Here is an 18770-nt window from a genome sequence, read left to right on the forward strand (position 1 = left end):
TCCATCGAAGTCAGTATTGTCTACTCAGACTGGCAGCAGCTCTCCAGGGTCTCAAGCGAAGGTTTTTCACACCTACTTGCCTGTACCCTTTTTAGTTGGAGATGCCGGGGATTGAACCTAGGACCTTCTGCTTACCAAGCAGATGCTCTACCACTGAGCCACCATCCCTCCCAAGTAGTAGACTGTTGATCCAGCAAAGCAGCCTTCCTAGGCGTCAGCCTAAAGAGGCTGGGAAGTAATCAGACTCAGCTGGGGTCCCCATGTTTTAATCTGAACCAGAGATCCTGCAAAAACAGGCCAAATGAGAATACTCTCTGCTTGGGTCAAAAGCATGCCAAGGCTCTCCACGAGGGATTTCTGTTTAAGGCTGCAAAATAGGCAGCCTCAAGGCTAGTTCCAGTCTTCTTCCTCCCCACCCTGCAATTTCTCTCTATATAGGTGACTGACAGCATATGCCTAATCCCCTCATGTATCCAAAATACCTATCCAAACACCTTTTGTGTTACCCTATGTTAATGTGCAAAACACATTGCACAAACCCCCTTTCCTTCCTCCTCTTTCCCCAGACTACCAAGATAAATTTAATCTCAAACATCATACCATCATGGCCCTTCCTGAGACCCATCAGGAAACCATTCCCACTTTTTTTTTTCAAACTGGGAATCCATTCAAAAGGCCCTGGAAAACCCATCAACAATCATTAACTGGATCATTTCCCTGGAGGGAGCACCACTCCTCCAAACAGTGTAAAACATGAGAGCAAACTTGGCCTCATCATGCAATCTGTGGGCACCAATATAGATTGTACTCCCTGTTACTCTTAGTAACTGGGCCTCTTTGCTGTGTTATGCTGGTCGTGTATGTGTCCATCTCCATTTTTCTACATGGACGTCTGCACATCTGGACAAGTAATATTGCCTCTGTAATGATCCCTCAAAGTCTCTATTTCTCATTCTACTTTTCCTAGTTTTCTTTTATTGTATTTTTCAATGCTTCGTGATTGTATTTTCTGTGCATATTTTTCTAAGAAAACATTTTAAACCATTTTAAATCTGGGGTCTTCTTTCTGAAACTGGACCTTGGTATATATTTGGTTAGATACCACTCCAAATTAGCTCTACCTATGGTCTGCCACCTCTAATTTCCCCCTAAAAAGGGGAGACCCCAGCATTTCCAATGACACTTTGCTTGGATCCTACAAAGAATTATTGTTCTCACTGTCTGGTTTTGGGATGGGGTTGTGTGTAGCCAATCGAGCACTTCACCTCCATTGGGCTACCTTGGCCCAGGTCTTCTGCCACTGCTGTTCCCGTACTGTGAGAGTATCCCCTGGGGGGCTATGGGCCTGGGTTCACATCTAGTCCAGCAGTTATTTCAGGGGGCAGTTGTGAGGTCAACCTTGCAGGCTGTAGCAGAGGATCCTCTGGCTCTGCTGGAATATTGGCAGCCATAGTGCATTCTGTACAGTTCTATTTGCCCTGTCTCTAAGGGGCTACTGGAGACCTGGAAAAGTGCAAAAGGGTACACCATCAGGGAATCAACTAAAGCTTTTCAGATTAAAAAAAAAAAAGATTTAGGGAGTACATAATAAGAGTTTTATAAAATTATGAATGTCAGGCAAAAGTGGATAGAGAATCCCCCCCCCATCTTCCTAGAACCCAAGGGACTGGATTAGCCGCAGATTCAGGAGAGATAAAATAAAGAATTTCTTCACACATCACACCATTATGCAGGGAATTTTGCTATCCAAGCTGCGTTGATGGCTGCTAGCCAGCTGTTCTTCCCATTTGTTTCATGTCCCTTTTCTCCCATCCTCAGGGTCAAACTGGATAAGATGGAGAACACAGACCTCCTTTTCCCCACAGACCTTTGAAAATAAATTTTAGGCATATGTAGCCCTGATTTGGACTGGGGCTATGGGGAGAGTGAAGCTGTTTAATCCTTCCATGCCCATAAAATTCTGTTCATTGCAAATAGATATTTAAAGAGGAAAAAACCTTGCTTCTTTTTGCCCCTTGCTTTTCATTAAAAGGTTAATAACTGCAGGGGGATGTAGTTCCAGTTAGCCAAGACTTCTTTGACTGGTGGAAGGATTAAATCCTCTCTCCACTCCCATCAGGCTCTGATCTGAATTGCAATTGTGCAAGTCTGAAATTGCTGTTTTAAAAACTCTAACACAATCCAGTCATAGCTCTCCCAGGGTCTCCTGTGTTCTGACCTTTCTTTTCCTGAACATTTCCCTTAAAACATTTCCAGACGTTATAAGAGGTATTTAGCGTATTAAGAAGGATTTAGTAATGAAGATAGTGAAATGTAGCTGGAGATTAATTTCCGAGCTCCCAAGATGAAGCAGATAGAACTGATTTGTCAGCTGGGTGATGTGAAGTCTAAAATGCCATGATCAGCCAGTGATCTTGATTCTTTGTGGCATCTGTTCCATAGCAAAAAATAGGCCCTGAGCTCTTTAACTATAGTCTGCACATTTAACATTTGCTTTTCTCTTTAGTAAAGTTGGCATTTTGTTAGCCTTCAGGGCAGAGGACAATCACCAGCTCTGTGTCTATATATAACTGAACCACAAAAGAAGACCTTTAAGGAAAAATTGAGGATTTTTGTGTGTGTGTGTGGTGCATTCTGCCATTGCTGAATCCTGTGTGACTAAATCAGCTATAGTGATTTAAAAGTGCTGGAGTTATGATTATAGAAGTTAATTTGGCAAATATTGAGAATAGTAGTTTGACTGCAACCATACAATTAAGCCCCATTTGGAGGGGGGAGAGATTTCAAGATTTTGAATCAGCAGCTATATCTTCTAGGCAAACTGGGAAACCTGTGATGTCATCACAGGGACAGTTTGGGAATCCAGCCATCCAGATCTCCCCACCCAAGGTCTCTGGGACTCTAAGCTTCCTGCTCCCCCTCCCCCATTTTTTCTTCAATACATGATACTGGCAAGGCAAAATCACTTTGCATTCACTCTTCATGTCATTTAAACTGGGCTCCAATCCATAAACCAGGCTGATGTTGCATTGGCATGATAATTAAGCACACATAGCTGATTTGCAGGGATAGCATGCCTATTTAAATAAGATGCTGTGTGAATGTAAAGTTAATTCAGGTAAGTTGTCCTGTTCCACCAATAACATTTAAATCAGCATTGATACTTAGCTACTTTCAACTTTCAGTCCTTTATACAGTATATTTAGGCATTATATCTGGGGAAACCCGCCATATAGGGATGGGCATGAATCAAATTACAAAATGAAATTAATCCTAAACCAGACCCAGTTTGTGGTTCGCAAATCTCAGTTTGTGCCATCATGCCCCCCCAGACCTCCCACAAAACTGCCAAGTGGCTTTGGGTGGTTTGCATCAGAGAGATGCTGATGTCGGTGGTGGGGCTTGGGGAAGGCATTTAAAGAGACCACATTTAAAGACATACTGTTTGATGTAGTGTTTAAGAGTGGCAGACTCTAATCTAGAGAACTGGGTTTGATCTCCCACGCCTTCACATGGAACCAGATGGGTGACCTTGGGTCAGTCTCTGTTCTCTCAGAACTGTTCTCTCAAAGACTCTGAGTGAAGGACAGGGTATAAATCCAACTCCTCCTCCTCCTCTTCTTCTTTCACTTGCGAGTTGCACTGCTGCTACTATGCACAGCTTGCAAAAGTCATTTAAAGGGAATCATTTAAATGGCTTTTGCAAACCTTGCCACGTCACAAACCTCAAACTGGTTAATTAAATGGAAAGGTTTGTGGTTTGTGAGACCCCAAGAACCATGAACCTTTGTTTTCCCAGTTCATACGCATCCCTAGCAGAGACTCTTACCTTCTCCGTTAGTGGTCCTATTCTGCAGCTTTCAGTATCTGCCAAAAACTCCATTTTATGTCATGACTGAAGAGATCTTTGAAGTCAGAGAGTTCACATTAGTGCTTGAAAAAACTAAGAATCCTGAGGTTTCGGTATGTCTGCTGTTACAGGGATGCTGACAGGGTATAAGTCACAGTTCGCAACTATGTGCCATAAAATTTGCTTCAGTATCTGACAGCTTTTATCGGATTGGGGACTATCTGAAAGATACTCTGAAAACATTGTCCACAAACTGTGGTTGGGCTCGGTAGCCATTTGTTATTTTCTGCTAGCCAGCTGTAAAATCCAGTTCCATCACAATATTACTTCTAATGATAAAATAATTCCTAGTGTGCTCAGACTTTAACTGAGTTAATAATAGGAAATAAATTCATTAAATGTCTGACCTTGCTCAAGTTATCTAATACCTCTGGTTTTTTGTTCCTCAGAATTTGAGTTTCAAGTCCTATTGAGTTTTGCAGCTTCAATACCTCCTGCAACCTTAGTTTAATTTAATTTAATTTTTGGATTTATATCCCGCCCTATCCTCCAACTGGGCTCAGGGAGGCTTACAACAGTGCCTACTCCTGTTTTCTTACAATTTCCTGCCTCACACTGCATATGGATCAGTCCTTCATAGCCCAGTAGGGATGCCAACTTTTAAGAAGAAGAAGAAGACTGTAGATTTTTACCCCACTCTTTTCTCTGAATCAGTCTCAGAGCAGCTTACAATCTCCTTTATCTTCTTCCCCGACAACAGACACCCTGTGAGGGAGGTGGGGCTGGGAGAGCTCTTACAGAAGCTGCCCTTTCAAGGACAACTCTTGCAAGAACTATGACTGACCCACAGCCATTCCAGCAGTTGCAAGTAGAGTGGGGAATCTTTTCCCAGATAAGAGTCCACACACTTAATCACTACACCAAACTGGCTCTTTTAAATAATTACCTTGTCCCTTTACTGGCAATTTGTAGGTGATTACATTTAGCTCCATGGCATGGAAACATGTCAGTTTCTGCATGTCAAATAAAGGGACAGGAGCAGGTTCTGTTGCTTTTTTTCTAGCTACTTGGCAACTCTGTGTATTCAAGGTCCCATCTGTGGCTATAGATAGAATATTTTCTTACTTTCCTGTTTATATACATTGTGTTGAAATGAAATACACAGTTTTTAAACTTTGCTGATCCTCCTTCTTGTGATTTCTTTAAGAATCTCAGGCAACTCTTGTCCCATTTCACAAATCCAACTGAGAATAGAACAAAAAGAAATGTATCTCCCATGTAGCTGGATGGAGGAAGAAGGCTGGAATCCCTGTATGAGCACTTCACCACATCAACAAGTGTTTTGAGTCTCATTAGTGAGAGCATTTGTTTTCCAGTTTGTACCACCTTCAGCAACCTCCCAGTGATGCTGGTTTGTGATCTAGGCTCACTCTATGACCAATGAGACTCAATGAGGAGTTATGACATCAGGTATTTGCTGGCACACTGGCGTGCTAGAGATGTCTTGCAGGTTAGTCTAGAAATCACTTTCCATTCACCTAAGCAACACTTAAGGCCATGCAGCTGCCATTTCCTTAAACATTCACGGCAAATGGTACAACTAAAAGAAGACAAGCAAATAAAAGTAACCGTGAATAGAAATAAGAGCTTGCCGACTTTCATCCATTCCATCAATTAGCCTAATGTCTAGAAGAAAGATTCCAGAAGATACAGACCATCCTGAAATTCCTGATGGAGCCCATTTTAAAAGTTCCTTGAAGGAATTTCAGAAACTTGTTGACAAAATAGTAGCTCAGAAGAGGGAGGAAAGACTAGGGTTGGAAACCAAAGATGCCGGTAAGGAAAATTCTGCTTTCAGTGTTAATTGTGTAATTTGGGGCAAGAATAGAAAGCACATATTTTAAAAGTAAGCAAATCAACCCTCATAGCAATCTACATTCCTCCCCCTTAATTGTTCTAAATGTTAAAAATATATTTCTTTTGGGGGACTGGGAAACCAGTTTCAGGATTAGAGATGTTGGCCAATGTATGTCAGAGAACATACACTGCATGCAAACGATCATGGATTTAATCCCTGCTATTTCTAGTTAAGGGGTTAGGTAAATGGGGATTGGGAAAGACTGTTCTGCTGCCAATCAGATTCAGAATAGACAATATTGAGCTAGATGAACCAATATTAATCTGTATAAGGCAGCTTCATATGTTCAGGGTTTGCTGCAGATCTTTAAAAAATACCGAGATTTTCATTCATATAAATGAAAATGAAGTAGAAAATGAAATCACTAATGCCATGAAAATTAAGCAGAGAAGAGGGGGAGGAAAAATGAAGCAGAGGACTAACACTACTAGAAGCAATATTCTGTTAGATTTTTATTTACATTTTATTTCATTGCAGAGGAAATGGATTATGATAAATTCTGTGCTGCAGTCCAGGCTCTGTTTGGTCCTGAAGTGAAGCCTCAAGATGTTAAAACCTTCTATAGAAAGATCAGTAACAACCCAGATGGTCGGACAGAATGGTGTGAGGTATATTTTTTTGCTTGTTATGGTATATTAATATGCCTTAGTCACACCAAAAACAAAACACCTGATCTGTTTTCAGACATCTTATTAGGGGTCAACAAATGCAAAGTCTGACACTGATGTGCTTACCCCCACAAGAACCACTTGTATTTACCCCCAAAGTGTTAAGAGCACAATTACAGGGCCCCTGACTGAGGGATGTCTGTATCACATTCTCCATTGTTGCTTGAGCCCAGCTCCCTTTCTGCCATCACTGCTGCCCCACCTGCCCCCTTCTGGGGACACCAGAAGGTCTCAGTTTGGCTGGGCACAGGGCAATTACTTCACCTTTACCTGTTAGCACAACCTGTCAGCTCCTTTCTCTCTCTTGGCACCAGGGAGATTGATATCCTCCTTCTTGACCTTGGACTTTTTACCCTTTATATATTTATCCGAGATTGCACACCCTTTTTACTGTTGGCCCTGCTTCCTTCATAGAGTCTGATGAGCTCCCTTTGGCCAAGTATAGTCCTCCCTGTACCTCCAGCCTCTACATCAAGACTGCTGGCTCTTTTCACTTCTGCCTGAAGTCTTGCCCTGCCCATCCCTCAAGCCCTGCCTGCCTAGCCAGTGCTGTTAACATGCCTGACCAGGCTGCATTCCACTTCCGCTGCTTTTTGTAAGGAGGCTGCATCACAGAGCTGATCAGTGGTGGCCCTGTGGATGCAGACAGTTGTGTTTTGCTTTGCGGTGAGTTGACTTCCTCGGGGCTTTGCCAGTGTTCTGCTCCATCAGTGGGCTGGCATAGGGCTCTTCCCTCAAAGGGTAGGCCAGGGTAGACAGGCTGGAGACACCCATTCCCAGGCAGTCTGGGTTACCTTCTCACACAGAGAACAGCTAAGCTTTGACCTTGCGAATGATTTGATCTTGTATCCTTTGATTTGTCAACAATGAAGCAGAAAATGTCCAGGTAAGATAGCAGTTCCTCATTTACAACTCCTGCATAAAGTGTCACAGAACTTTTGTATTTATACTTGTAGATAATCTGCCTGTGTGATAGTAGCAATGCTTAGTGAATTGTGAGGACATTTTATCTGCTCTGGGAAAGTGGATTGGCCTCTGTACAGTGAGAATGAGAAGCACTATCATCCAGAAGGTGTGGGCTGCTGAATATATCGTGACTATTTTCTGCTGTTCTCGAGAAGCCCATGAATATGACTAAGAAAAGCCATGTTGGATCAGGCCAATGTCCCATCCAGTCCAACACTGTGTCACACAGTGGCCAAAAAACCAGGTGCCATCAGGAAGTCCATCAGTGGGGTCAGGACACTTGAAGCCCTCCCACTGTGCCCCCCCCCCCCGCAAGTACCAAGAATACAATACGTTGTGGCTAATAGACACTGATGAACCTCTGCTCCATATGTTTATCCAATTCCCTCTTGAAGCTGTCTATGCTGGCAGCCATCACCAACTCATGTGGTAGTGCATTCCATGTGTTATTTACCCTTTGGATGAAGAAGTACTTAGGACACAGCAATCATTCAGCAACCTGTGCCATTGGCTTTGGATAGGAAGCTATGTTCTTTTTTTTTTTTTTAGATTGATCTTGTCAATCTAGCATGACCCAAAAGTGAATGCCATGCTATAAATCTAATGAGCTGGTGCCCTAAGAATACAGAAATCCTTTCCTACAATGCTCCCTGGGGTATCTTATGTTGTTTTAATTTTTAAAGGCTACTTATGAATGATCAGGAATTATAAATAACATTTACAGGCCTTTCAGCTGTGAGTTGTTCTGACAGAATATAGATTTTTGCACTCTGGAGCCTTCAGTTCACCCCCCTGTTGGAAGTGATGCAACCAGTTTTTGTGCTTAAAGTATTATGCTTCAGTAACAATAAAGGTTCTGACTATCTACAGCAGCACTCATTTAGCTGCTCTTCACAGATTAGCTAGGTAGGCATTCAGATTCCACATGGCCCTCTTCAGATGAATGTGCCACTGATGATAAAGCCTTTTTCACCAGCAATATCAGTAGACCATATCTAAGCACTTTATATATTATGCTATTAATCTTTGGAATGTTGGTCTTATATCATTTTTTCCTTCTCTCTCATTTTTTCTCTAGCTACTAGCAGACATTAAAAGTAGAAGAGAGCAAGAGTCCAGTAGCACCTTAAAAACTAACAAAATTTGTGGTAGAGAGAGATGAGGAGGTTACATGTTCCATGCCTGTCTCCATTTGGTATAATCTTGAGCAGTTTAGCAGGAAAGGAATAGTATAAGAACTACTCTGGTCTTTTCCAAACCTCTTCATTATTTGTATTATTTCTACTAAATAGCACTCAATATATAAAGTAGTAGATAAATCCTGTCTTTATTCACCCTAACAACAGCACCCTGAAATAAATTCTTACTGTTTATTTTTGAGAGCGAGAGAGATCAAATACATTGTATGTGTATAGTTTCAGGTGGGTAACTGTGTTAGTGTGTAGTAGGAGAACAAAATTTAAGGGCACTTTAAAGACCAACAGAATTGACATGACCTCTGTTGGAGGTTCCAGTCAAATGTAGATTCAAGTAAAGCATAAGGTTTCCTATAGGCCATCAAAGCAAACACAGATAACCTCACATCTCACAGAGGTCTGAGAGGAGCAGAGCAGAGCAGCTCTGATAGCTGAGACAGCTGGAGAAATTGCTGAGAATTTCTGAGTTTTGAAGGACTACATTCTAAGGTTTGTGGGGCTGCCTAAAATTCTAAGGTGTGATAGCTGGGGAACTGCTCTTTGTTTGGTTGACTGCTCTTTGTTTGGTTGACTGCCTTAAGGGTGAAAGAGATTGAGAGTGATTGCTGCTGATTGAGAGTGATTGCTGAGGAGTGCCTCTGCTCCACCTCTTTGCATTTTAAGCTGCGCCTTGCCAAAGGCGCGAGCCTTTGGCGCGAGCCGAAGGGCGAGAGCTAAAGGGCTCTTGGCCTGTGGCTCTTCGCCTAGGGGCTCCCTAAGGAACAGGAACCCAGATCCCTGGCTTCCTTGTTCTCCAAATAAGGTAAGTTCCCAATAAGGTAAGTTGAGGTAAGGTAAGTTGACCCACCAGAAGGGGAGCCACTTAAACAGCATTTAAAGAGGACTGTATATTTTAATATATATATATACAATGAAGATAGAATGCCAGCAGGGGGTTGGGGGCTTTCCAGTGTTTTGCACTGAGTGTCACATGTATGACTATCTGCCCAAAGGACAGAAGTCTTGGGTGTGTGCTCGATGCAAGGAGCTCCTGGTCCTCAGGGGACGAGTTCGTACCCTTGAGGCCGAGGTGACTGCCCTGGAGAAGCAGAGACGGTCAGTTAGGCACTTGGGGAAGACTCTCGGGGGCGTATTAGATGAGCCCCGCTCTGAACGTAGCAGCCCCGTTGCTGCCAGAGAGCGTGAGGGTCGAGAGGGAACAGGGCACCGTGCTGAGGATAAGGGGAATGCGCCCTCAGAAGGGACCTCTTCTTCGGTTGGTGAGCGGGAATCCTTTCACGCCAAGGAACCATCCCTGAGCAGGGGGAGAGGGGGGGTATTGGTAGTTGGTGATTCGATCATTAGGCAAGTAGACAGCCGGGTGGCGAAACCGCGTACTGACCGTATGGTGACTTGCCTGCCTGGTGCGAAGGTAGCGAACATTACGCATGTAGTAGATAGACTGATAGACAGTGCTGGGGAGGAGCCTGTGGTCGTGGTGCATGTTGGCACCAACGATGTGGGGAAATGCAGTCGTGAGGTCCTGGAGGAAAAATTTAGGCTGCTAGGCAGGAGACTTAAGGCCAGGACCTCCAAGGTAGCCTTCTCGGAAGTGCTACCTGTTCCACGTGCAGGGCAGGAGAGACAGGCACAAATTAGAAGTCTCAATGTGTGGATGAGACGATGGTGTAAGGAGGAAGGGTTTAAGTTTGTTAGGCACTGGGATGCTTTCTGGAACAAGCGGGAGCTGTACAAAAGAGACGGTCTCCACTTGTCCCCGGATGGAACCAGGCTGCTGGCGCTTAAAATCAAAAAGGTGGCAGAGCAGTTTTTAAACTAAATCTTGGGGGAAAGCCGACAGGAGATGAAATGTCTCTGGTTCGGGAGGACTCGTCTCAAAGAGATGAAGGGTTAGCTACTATTTTTCTACCGGGTAACGGACCGGAGTTGTCCACTGTGAAGGTGACAAACAATATGGACTGTCTGCCAGTGTCTCGAGGCGGCAGGAGGAAGGTGGCGGGCCTAGCTCGCCTGGGAAATTATAGATGTTTGTATGCAAATGCTAGAAGTGTTCGAAGTAAAATTGGTGAATTGGAATGTTTAGTGTTGGGAGAAAACATAGACATTGTGGGAATTTCAGAAACTTGGTGGAATGAGGAGAATCAGTGGGACACGGTGATTCCTGGATATAAGCTATATCGGAAGGATAGGGAGGGAAGGGTTGGAGGTGGGGTGGCTCTGTATGTCAGAGAGGATATACGGTCCAGTAAGGCTGAGATCAGAGAATTAGATTCACTTTTAGAAATGCTTTGGGTTGAAATAGAGGGCCCAAAAGGAAATTTAACTATGGGAGTTTGTTATCGCCCACCAAATCAAAAGAGAGAGGACGATTATAATATGATGGAAGGCTTAAAGATAGCGGCTAAACGTAAAAACTGTGTTGTAATAGGTGATTTTAACTACCCGCAGATTGGGTCAATATGTGTTCTGGTCGAGAGAAAGAGATTGAGTTTCTTGATGCTCTCAATGACTGTGCTATGGAGCAGATGGTCTCAGAACCTACCAGGGGTGGGGCGATCCTGGATTTGGTCCTAAGTAATGCCCAAGACTTGGTGAGAGATGTAAAAGTGATTGCGCCGCTTGGGAGCAGTGACCATAATGTTATTGATTTCACCGTTTGTATAAATAGGGAGTTGTCCAAAAAGACCGCCACAACCACGTTTAACTTTAAAAGGGGTAAATACACTGAGATGAGGAGGCATGTGAGGAAGAAACTGAAAGGAAAGGTACATACGGTCAAAACCCTTGGGGAAGCTTGGACGCTATTTAAAACTATAATCCTAGAAGCTCAGATAAAATACATACCACAAGTTAGGAAAGGCACAAACAGGCATAAGAAAAGGCCTGCGTGGTTAACAAACAAAGTAATGGAAGCTGTAAAAGGTAAGAAGGACTCCTTTAAGCGGTGGAAAACCAGTCCAAGTGAGATTAGTAAAAGGGAACACAGGCTGTGGCAAATCAAATGCAAGACTGTGATCAGGCAGGCAAAAAGGGACTATGAGGAGCATATTGCAAAAAACATAAAGACCAACAATAAAACTTTCTTCAAATATATTAGAAGTAGGAAACCAGCCAGGGAGGCAGTGGGGCCCTTGGATGACCATGGGGTAAAAGGATTACTGAAGGAGGATAGGGAAATGGCTGAGAAGCTAAATGAATTTTTTGCCTCCGTCTTCACTGTAGAAGACGAGAACTTTTTGCCCGCCCCAGAACCACTAATTTTGGAAGGGGTGTTGAAAGACCTGAGTCAGATTGAGGTGACAAATGAGGAGGTCCTACAACTGATAGACAAATTAAAAACTAATAAGTCACCGGGTCCGGATGGCATACATTCGAGAGTTCTGAAGGAACTCAAAGTTGAACTTGTGGATCTTCTAACAAAAATCTGTAATCTTTCATTGAAATCTGCCTCCATTCCTGAGGACTGGAAGGTAGCAAATGTCACCCCCATCTTTAAAAAAGGTTCCAGAGGAGATCCGGGAAATTACAGGCCAGTCAGTCTGACTTCAATACCGGGAAAGTTGGTAGAAACCATTATCAAGGACAGAATGAGTAGGCACATTGATGAACACGGGTTATTGAGGAAGACTCAGCATGGGTTCTGCAAGGGAAGATCTTGCCTCACTAACCTGTTGCATATCTTTGAGGGGGTGAACAAACATGTGGACAAAGGAGACCCGATAGATGTTGTTTACCTTGACTTCCAGAAAGCTTTTGATAAAGTTCCTCATCAAAGGCTCCTTAGAAAGCTTGAGAATCATGGAGTAAAAGGACAGGTCCTCTTGTGGATCAAAAACTGGCTGAGTAATAGGAAGCAGAGAGTGAGTATAAATGGGCAGTCTTCGCAGTGGAGGACGGTAAGCAGTGGGGTGCCACAGGGCTCGGTACTGGGTCCCATGCTCTTTAACTTGTTCATAAATGATTTAGAGTTGGGAGTGAGCAGTGAAGTGGCCAAGTTTGCGGATGACACTAAATTGTTCAGGGTGGTGAGAACCAGAGAGGATTGTGAGGAACTCCAAAGGGATCTGTTGAGGCTGGGTGAGTGGGCGTCAACGTGGCAGATGCGGTTCAATGTGGCCAAGTGCAAAGTAATGCACATTGGGGCTAAGAATCCCAGCTACAAATACAAGTTGATGGGGTGTGAACTGGCAGAGACTGATCAAGAGAGAGATCTTGGGGTCATGATAGATAACTCACTGAAAGTGTCAAGACAGTGTGTGTTTGCAATAAAAAAGGCCAATGCCATGCTGGGAATTATTAGGAAGGGAATTGAAAACAAATCAGCCAGTATCATAATGCCCCTGTATAAATCGATGGTGCGGTCTCATTTGGAGTACTGTGTGCAGTTCTGGTCGCCGCACCTCAAAAGGGATATTATAGCTTTAGAGAAGGTGCAGAGAAGGGCAACTAGAATGATTAAAGGGCTGGAGCACTTTCCCTATGAAGAAAGGTTGAAACGCTTGGGACTCTTTAGCTTGGAGAAACGTCGACTACGGGGTGACATGATAGAGGTTTACAAGATAATGCATGGAATGGAGAAAGTAGAGAAAGAAGTACTTTTCTCCCTTTCTCACAATACAAGAACTCGTGGGCATTCGATGAAATTGCTGAGCAGACAGGTTAAAACGGATAAAAGGAAGTACTTCTTCACCCAAAGGGTGATTAACATGTGGAATTCACTGCCACAGGAGGTGGTGGCGGCCACAAGTATAGCCACCTTCAAGAGGGGTTTAGATAAAAATATGGAGCACAGGTCCATCAGTGGCTATTAGCCACAGTGTATGTGTGTATATAACATTTTTTGCCACTGTGTGACACAGAGTGTTGGACTTGATGGGCCGTTGGCCTGATCCAACATGGCTTCTCTTATGTTCTTATGTTCTTAACCTTCATGGATAAATATTACAGCCAGTTTTTCAGGGAGAAATGGACTGTTGACTTTTTAATGACTCTAGTCCAATTGCCATGCTAAAAATTTCACATTCGTTGCAGCTTCAGCTCTTTAATATTCTGGTAGAATATTAAAAGAAATTATTCCTTGCCCAGAGTCCCTCTGCTGAGGCCATGGATAAATCAACCCTTGAATGTAAGACAAAGATTGTTTTTTGTGCTGCCCAAATGTATAAATCAAAGGGGAAAGATATACTGATTTTAAAGTACATTGACTTTAAAATAACCCTTTCCCTCTCTGATAAACCAGCCTGTATTGGGCATGATGCCTTAGAATGCCACTCTGGTTTCTATTTCAGAAGGTGCCCTAAATCCTGTACTGGACCTGATCTGTCATCAGAATAATACAAGCCATGTTTTTTTTTTATCTCCAGTGACTCTCCTAGTCTTGTTGTTTATCAACAAGAGGTGTGCATTCGGCTAAATCCTAGCTGAAAAAATATCAAAAAAATACCTTCTTGGTATTTTCCACACATTCTTTCAGCCAGATAGATTTGGCTGCTTTTTGGCTATCCAAAATGGTTCAGGCCCAAAAAACTGGATTTTTCTGGGCTGATGGGATTGCAGTCCCCTTAGAACACTTTCCAGGTGAACTTGCCACTTGGATAAGGTGTTTATGGACTGTGAGCCCTTTAAATGCCTTCAGAGTTCATTTGCAGAGTCCTGATCGTGATCCCTTTGAACACCTTTCCCCCTCCATTGAGCTACATACATACACTCACACACACACACACACACACACACACACACACACATTTGGTACATATATACACATTTGGTATGCTGGGGTAATTTGAGCAATTAGGTTTTTAAAAATCTTTGGTGTTATAATTGTATGCTTTTTGTTTTGTTTTAGATCTTTGGCTATTTTATAGTGGAAGGTGATGCTCTTGCTGCCCAACTTGATGAAGAAAACATGGTTTTCCTGGTATCCAAAAAACAGCGAATTACAAAAGCAGGTTGGATGTTTAGTCCCAAATAAAATTTCTGCATAATTTCTCATGAATATAGATAGCATAATTAAATTCATATAGCTACTTTTGTTCTCAAACTGTCATATGTTCCATTAACAGCTTCCTTTTAATGCTGGTTACTATCTTGATTAAGTTTTCATTCTTCCGAAATGAGTGGAACGGATTATGCCCTTTGTCTCAGTTTTTTCATCCAAAATCCATACCAATCTGTTCTTAACTTTAGTTAAGAAATATATTTTAAGTAAGTATCCTAAATTATTATTTTATTTATTTTACCTAAAATATTTATATCCTGTCTTTTGACCATGATCACATAAAAGCAAAAAGTATCAAAATGCCAGTAGCAGCAAGAATGGCTAAAACAAATGAATTGCAGGGCCAGATGAATTGTATCCAAGGGTTCTAAAAGAGCTTGCGGATGTAATTTCTGAGCCTCTGGCTATTATTTTTGAGAATTCTTGGAGAACAGGAGAGGTGCCAGAAGACTGGAGGTGGGCGAATGTTGTCCCCATCTTCAAGAAGGGGAAAAAAGACGATCCAGGTAACTACCGACCCGTCAGCTTGACGTCTATACCTGGAAAAGTTTTAGAACAAATCATCAAACAGTCGGTCCTGGAATATTTAGAAAGAATTGATGTGATTACTAAGAGCCAGCATGGTTTTCTCAAGAACAAGATACGTCAGACTAACCTGATCTCTTTTTTGAGAAAGTGATGACCTTGCTGGATCAGGGGAATGCTGTAGACATCGTTTATCTTGATTTCAGTAAGGCTTTTGATGAAGTTACACATACTATCCTTGTTGACAAGTTGGTAAAATGTGGTTTGGATCCTGTTACCGTTAGGTGGATCTGTAACTGGCTGACAGATCTCACCCAAAGAGTGCTTGTGAATGGTTCCTCATCCTCTTGGAGAGGAGTGACAAGTGGAGTGCCTCAAGAATCTGTCCTGGGACCTGTTTTGTTCAACATCTTTATCAATTATTTGGATGAAGGAATAGAGGGAATGCTTATTAAATTTGCAGATGAAACTAAATTGGGAGGGGTTGCAAACACAGAAGAAGACAGGATACAGGATGACCTTGACAGGCTGGAAAACTGGGCTAAAATCAATAAAATGAATTTTAACGGGGATAAATGTAAAGTTCTGCATTTAGGTAGGAAAAATCCAATGCATGGTTATAGGATGGAAGAGACTTGTCTTAGCAGTAGTATGCGTGAAAAGGATCTAGGGGTCTTAGTGGATCATACGCTGAACATGAGTCAACAGTGTGATGCAGTGACCAAAAAGGCAAATGCAATTTTGGGCTGTATCAACAGAAGTATAGTGTCCAGATCACGTGATGTGATGGTATCGTTTTACTCTGCTCTGGTAAGACCTCACCTGGAGGTCTTACCAGAGCAGTTCAGTTTTGTGTTCAGTTTTGGGCACCACATTTTAAGAAGGATATAGACAAGCTGGAACGGCTCCAGAGGAGGGCAACAAAGATGGTGAGGGGTCTGGAGACCAAGTCCTATGAGGAAAGGTTGAAGGAGCTGGGGATGTTTAGCTTGGAGAAGAGATGGCTGAGAGGTGATATGATCACCATCTTCAAGTACTTGAAAGGCTGTCATATAGAGGATGGTGTGGAATTATTTTCTGCGGCCCCGGAAGATAGGACCAGAACCAATGGGTTGAAATTAAATCAAAAGAGTTTCCGGCTCAACATTAGGAAGAACTTCCTGAATGTTAGAATGATTCCTCAGTGAAACAGGCTTTCTTGGGAGGTGGTGGGCTCTCCTTCCTTGGAAGTTTTTAAACAGAGGCTAGATGGCCATCTGACAGCAATGAAGATCCTGTGAATTTAGGGGGAAGTGTTTGTGTGTTTCCTGCATTGTGCAGGGGGCTGGACTAGATGACTGTAGAGGTCTCTTCCAACTCTATGATTCTATGAAATGTTTATGGTATGCAACTAAACAGTTTTATGCAGGCAAAGGCAAATAGAACTGTTTTTTTTTACCAGAAGCCTAATGTTCTTTATCATGGGCAAACATATAAAGGGAGGGAGGAGCACACGGAGATGATTCTCAGTAATGGTGCCTCATTGCTGGTAGCCACCCACCTGACCTCCAAAGGGGGAGCATCCAAAGCAGAGTCTCTGAGGAATGCTCAGGCAGGTTTGTGTGAGAGCAAGTAGTCCTTCAGATATCCTGGCGGCAGGCCATTTAGGGCTATATAAGACAACATCAAATCTAGTAGTAATGTATGGCTGTGAGAGTTGGACCATAAGGAAGGCCGAACGCAGAAGAATAGATGCTTTCCAGCTGTGGTGCTGGAGAAGAATCTTGAGTCCCTTGGACTGCAAGAAGATCAAATCAGTCAGTCCTAAGGGAAATCAACCCTGACTGTTCTCTGGAAGGTCAGATGCTGAAGCTGAAGCTCAAATACTTTGGCCACCAAATGAGAAGGGAGCACTCACTGGAGAAGATCCTGATGCTGGGAAAGACAGAAGGCAAAAGAAGAAGGGGATGGCAAAAGATGAGATGGCTGGACAGTGTTACTGATGTAACTAACAGGAATTTGAGCAGACTTCAGAGGATGGTGGAAGACAGGAGGACCTGGCATGACTTTGTCCATGGGGTCACAAAGAGTCAGACTCAACTGTGCAACTGAACAACAAGAAGACAACATTGTGATTGCAAGCAAACTGGTAACCAATACACAGTACACAATCTATTCAACTCAGCCATGCTGGGGCACCAATAAGTCAGGGTTTTTTTATGGCCTTCATGAATAGTTTGTTTATTTAAAATCACTCGCACAAACAGATTTCTGATTGCCTCTTGGCAAAACAGCTCTCTTATGAAATGATCAACTATAGCAGGGCTCCATTGACAGCAACAAAACAGCACTCAAGAAAGTCCCAGAAGAAGATATTATTGGGATCACAAAGACTCAGATTCAAAGTGTCCAAGCTTTAAAAAAAATGTTCTTGACTCTCCAAAGACACTATTGTATTAGCTGGAAAATGCACTGTATAACCCTGCTGGAAGACACAGTAAATGAACATCAGCCATCTGTTCCATTTTACACATCTGTTCCTGTTTACACATCTTTAAGCTGTTCTTTTGCTTAATAAAGCAGCTGCATGCTGAACTGAATGTCTGAAAATGCCCACTTTGCTATTAAACCCGTGCCTTGTTTTCATTGCAGTGATAAACTTGTAGTGTAATTTGTTGGTGAGGTGTGGAATGGTATAATATAGCCCAGTCTTGTCAGATCTCAGAAGCTAGATTCTTGGATGGGAGGCTACCAATGAAGACTTTGCAGAGGAAGGCAATGGCAAACCATATCTGCTTAATCATTTGCCTTGATAACCTTATGGGGTCACCATAAGTTGGCTGCAGTTTGACAGCACTTGACACAATTTGCTAATACTCTAGAAAGGGCAATATATATCCTCTCTCTGTGTTAGGGTTGCCAAGTCCAATTCAAGAAATATCTAGGGACTTTGGGGGTGGAGCCAGGAAACATTGGGGCGGAGCCAGGAACAAGGGTGTGACAAGCATAATTGAACTCCAAGAGACAGCACACCTTTTAAAATGTCTTCCTTCCATAGGAAATAATGAAGGATAGGGGCACTTTCTTTTGGGGCTCATTGAATTGAACCCCCTGGTCCAATCGTTTTGAAACTTGGGGGGTACTTTGGAGAGAAGCATTAGATACTATACTGAAAATTTGGTGCCTCTACCTCAAAAAACAGCTCCCCCAGAGCCCCTGAAACCTCCAGATCAATTCCGCATTATACACTATGAGAATTGATCTCCACATAGGGAATAATGAAGTGCTCAGCAGACGTTCTCCCCCCCACCCCTGTTTCTGGTGACTCTGAAGTGAGTCACAAGTTGCAGCCAGTACATGTCAGAAGCAAAAGCCTACTCATGAGTTGCAGCCAACTTCTTCCAAGTAACACAGACACCCCATCCCAAGAGAAAGCCTTTCCAATCGGAGATTGGCGCCTCCGGAGGGGGAAAGTCACATGGTGGCTTTGGGGGCGGGGCTTCCCCCGCCGCCAGCTGACTGGGGGCAGGAAGGAGCCTGGGAAAGCGGAAGAACCCCCGTTGGGACCTGAGGATTGGCAAGCCTACTCTGTGTAGAAGGAACAGAAAATGCCTGAATAAATAAGTTGTTACGTTACTGAGACCACTTGTACAGATTTGTTTGTGGGAAA

General features: G+C 43.1%; 1 protein-coding gene across 1 annotated transcript in view; it reads left to right on the top strand.

The window, feature by feature from the left end:
- Positions 1–5408: 5408 nt before the first annotated feature.
- The window catches only part of WDR64 (WD repeat domain 64), a 167709-nt gene continuing 154347 nt past the window's right edge, over positions 5409–18770 (top strand). The window contains exons 1-3 of the mRNA XM_060242140.1: positions 5409–5686; positions 6246–6376; positions 14444–14546. Coding sequence (XP_060098123.1) covers positions 5533–5686; positions 6246–6376; positions 14444–14546 — 388 coding nt within the window. The 5' untranslated portion in view covers positions 5409–5532. The remainder of the gene's footprint in view (positions 5687–6245; positions 6377–14443; positions 14547–18770) is intronic.

This window comes from Heteronotia binoei, chromosome 1 (assembly GCF_032191835.1).
Source record: "Heteronotia binoei isolate CCM8104 ecotype False Entrance Well chromosome 1, APGP_CSIRO_Hbin_v1, whole genome shotgun sequence".
NCBI classification, from domain to species: Eukaryota; Metazoa; Chordata; class Lepidosauria; order Squamata; family Gekkonidae; genus Heteronotia; species Heteronotia binoei.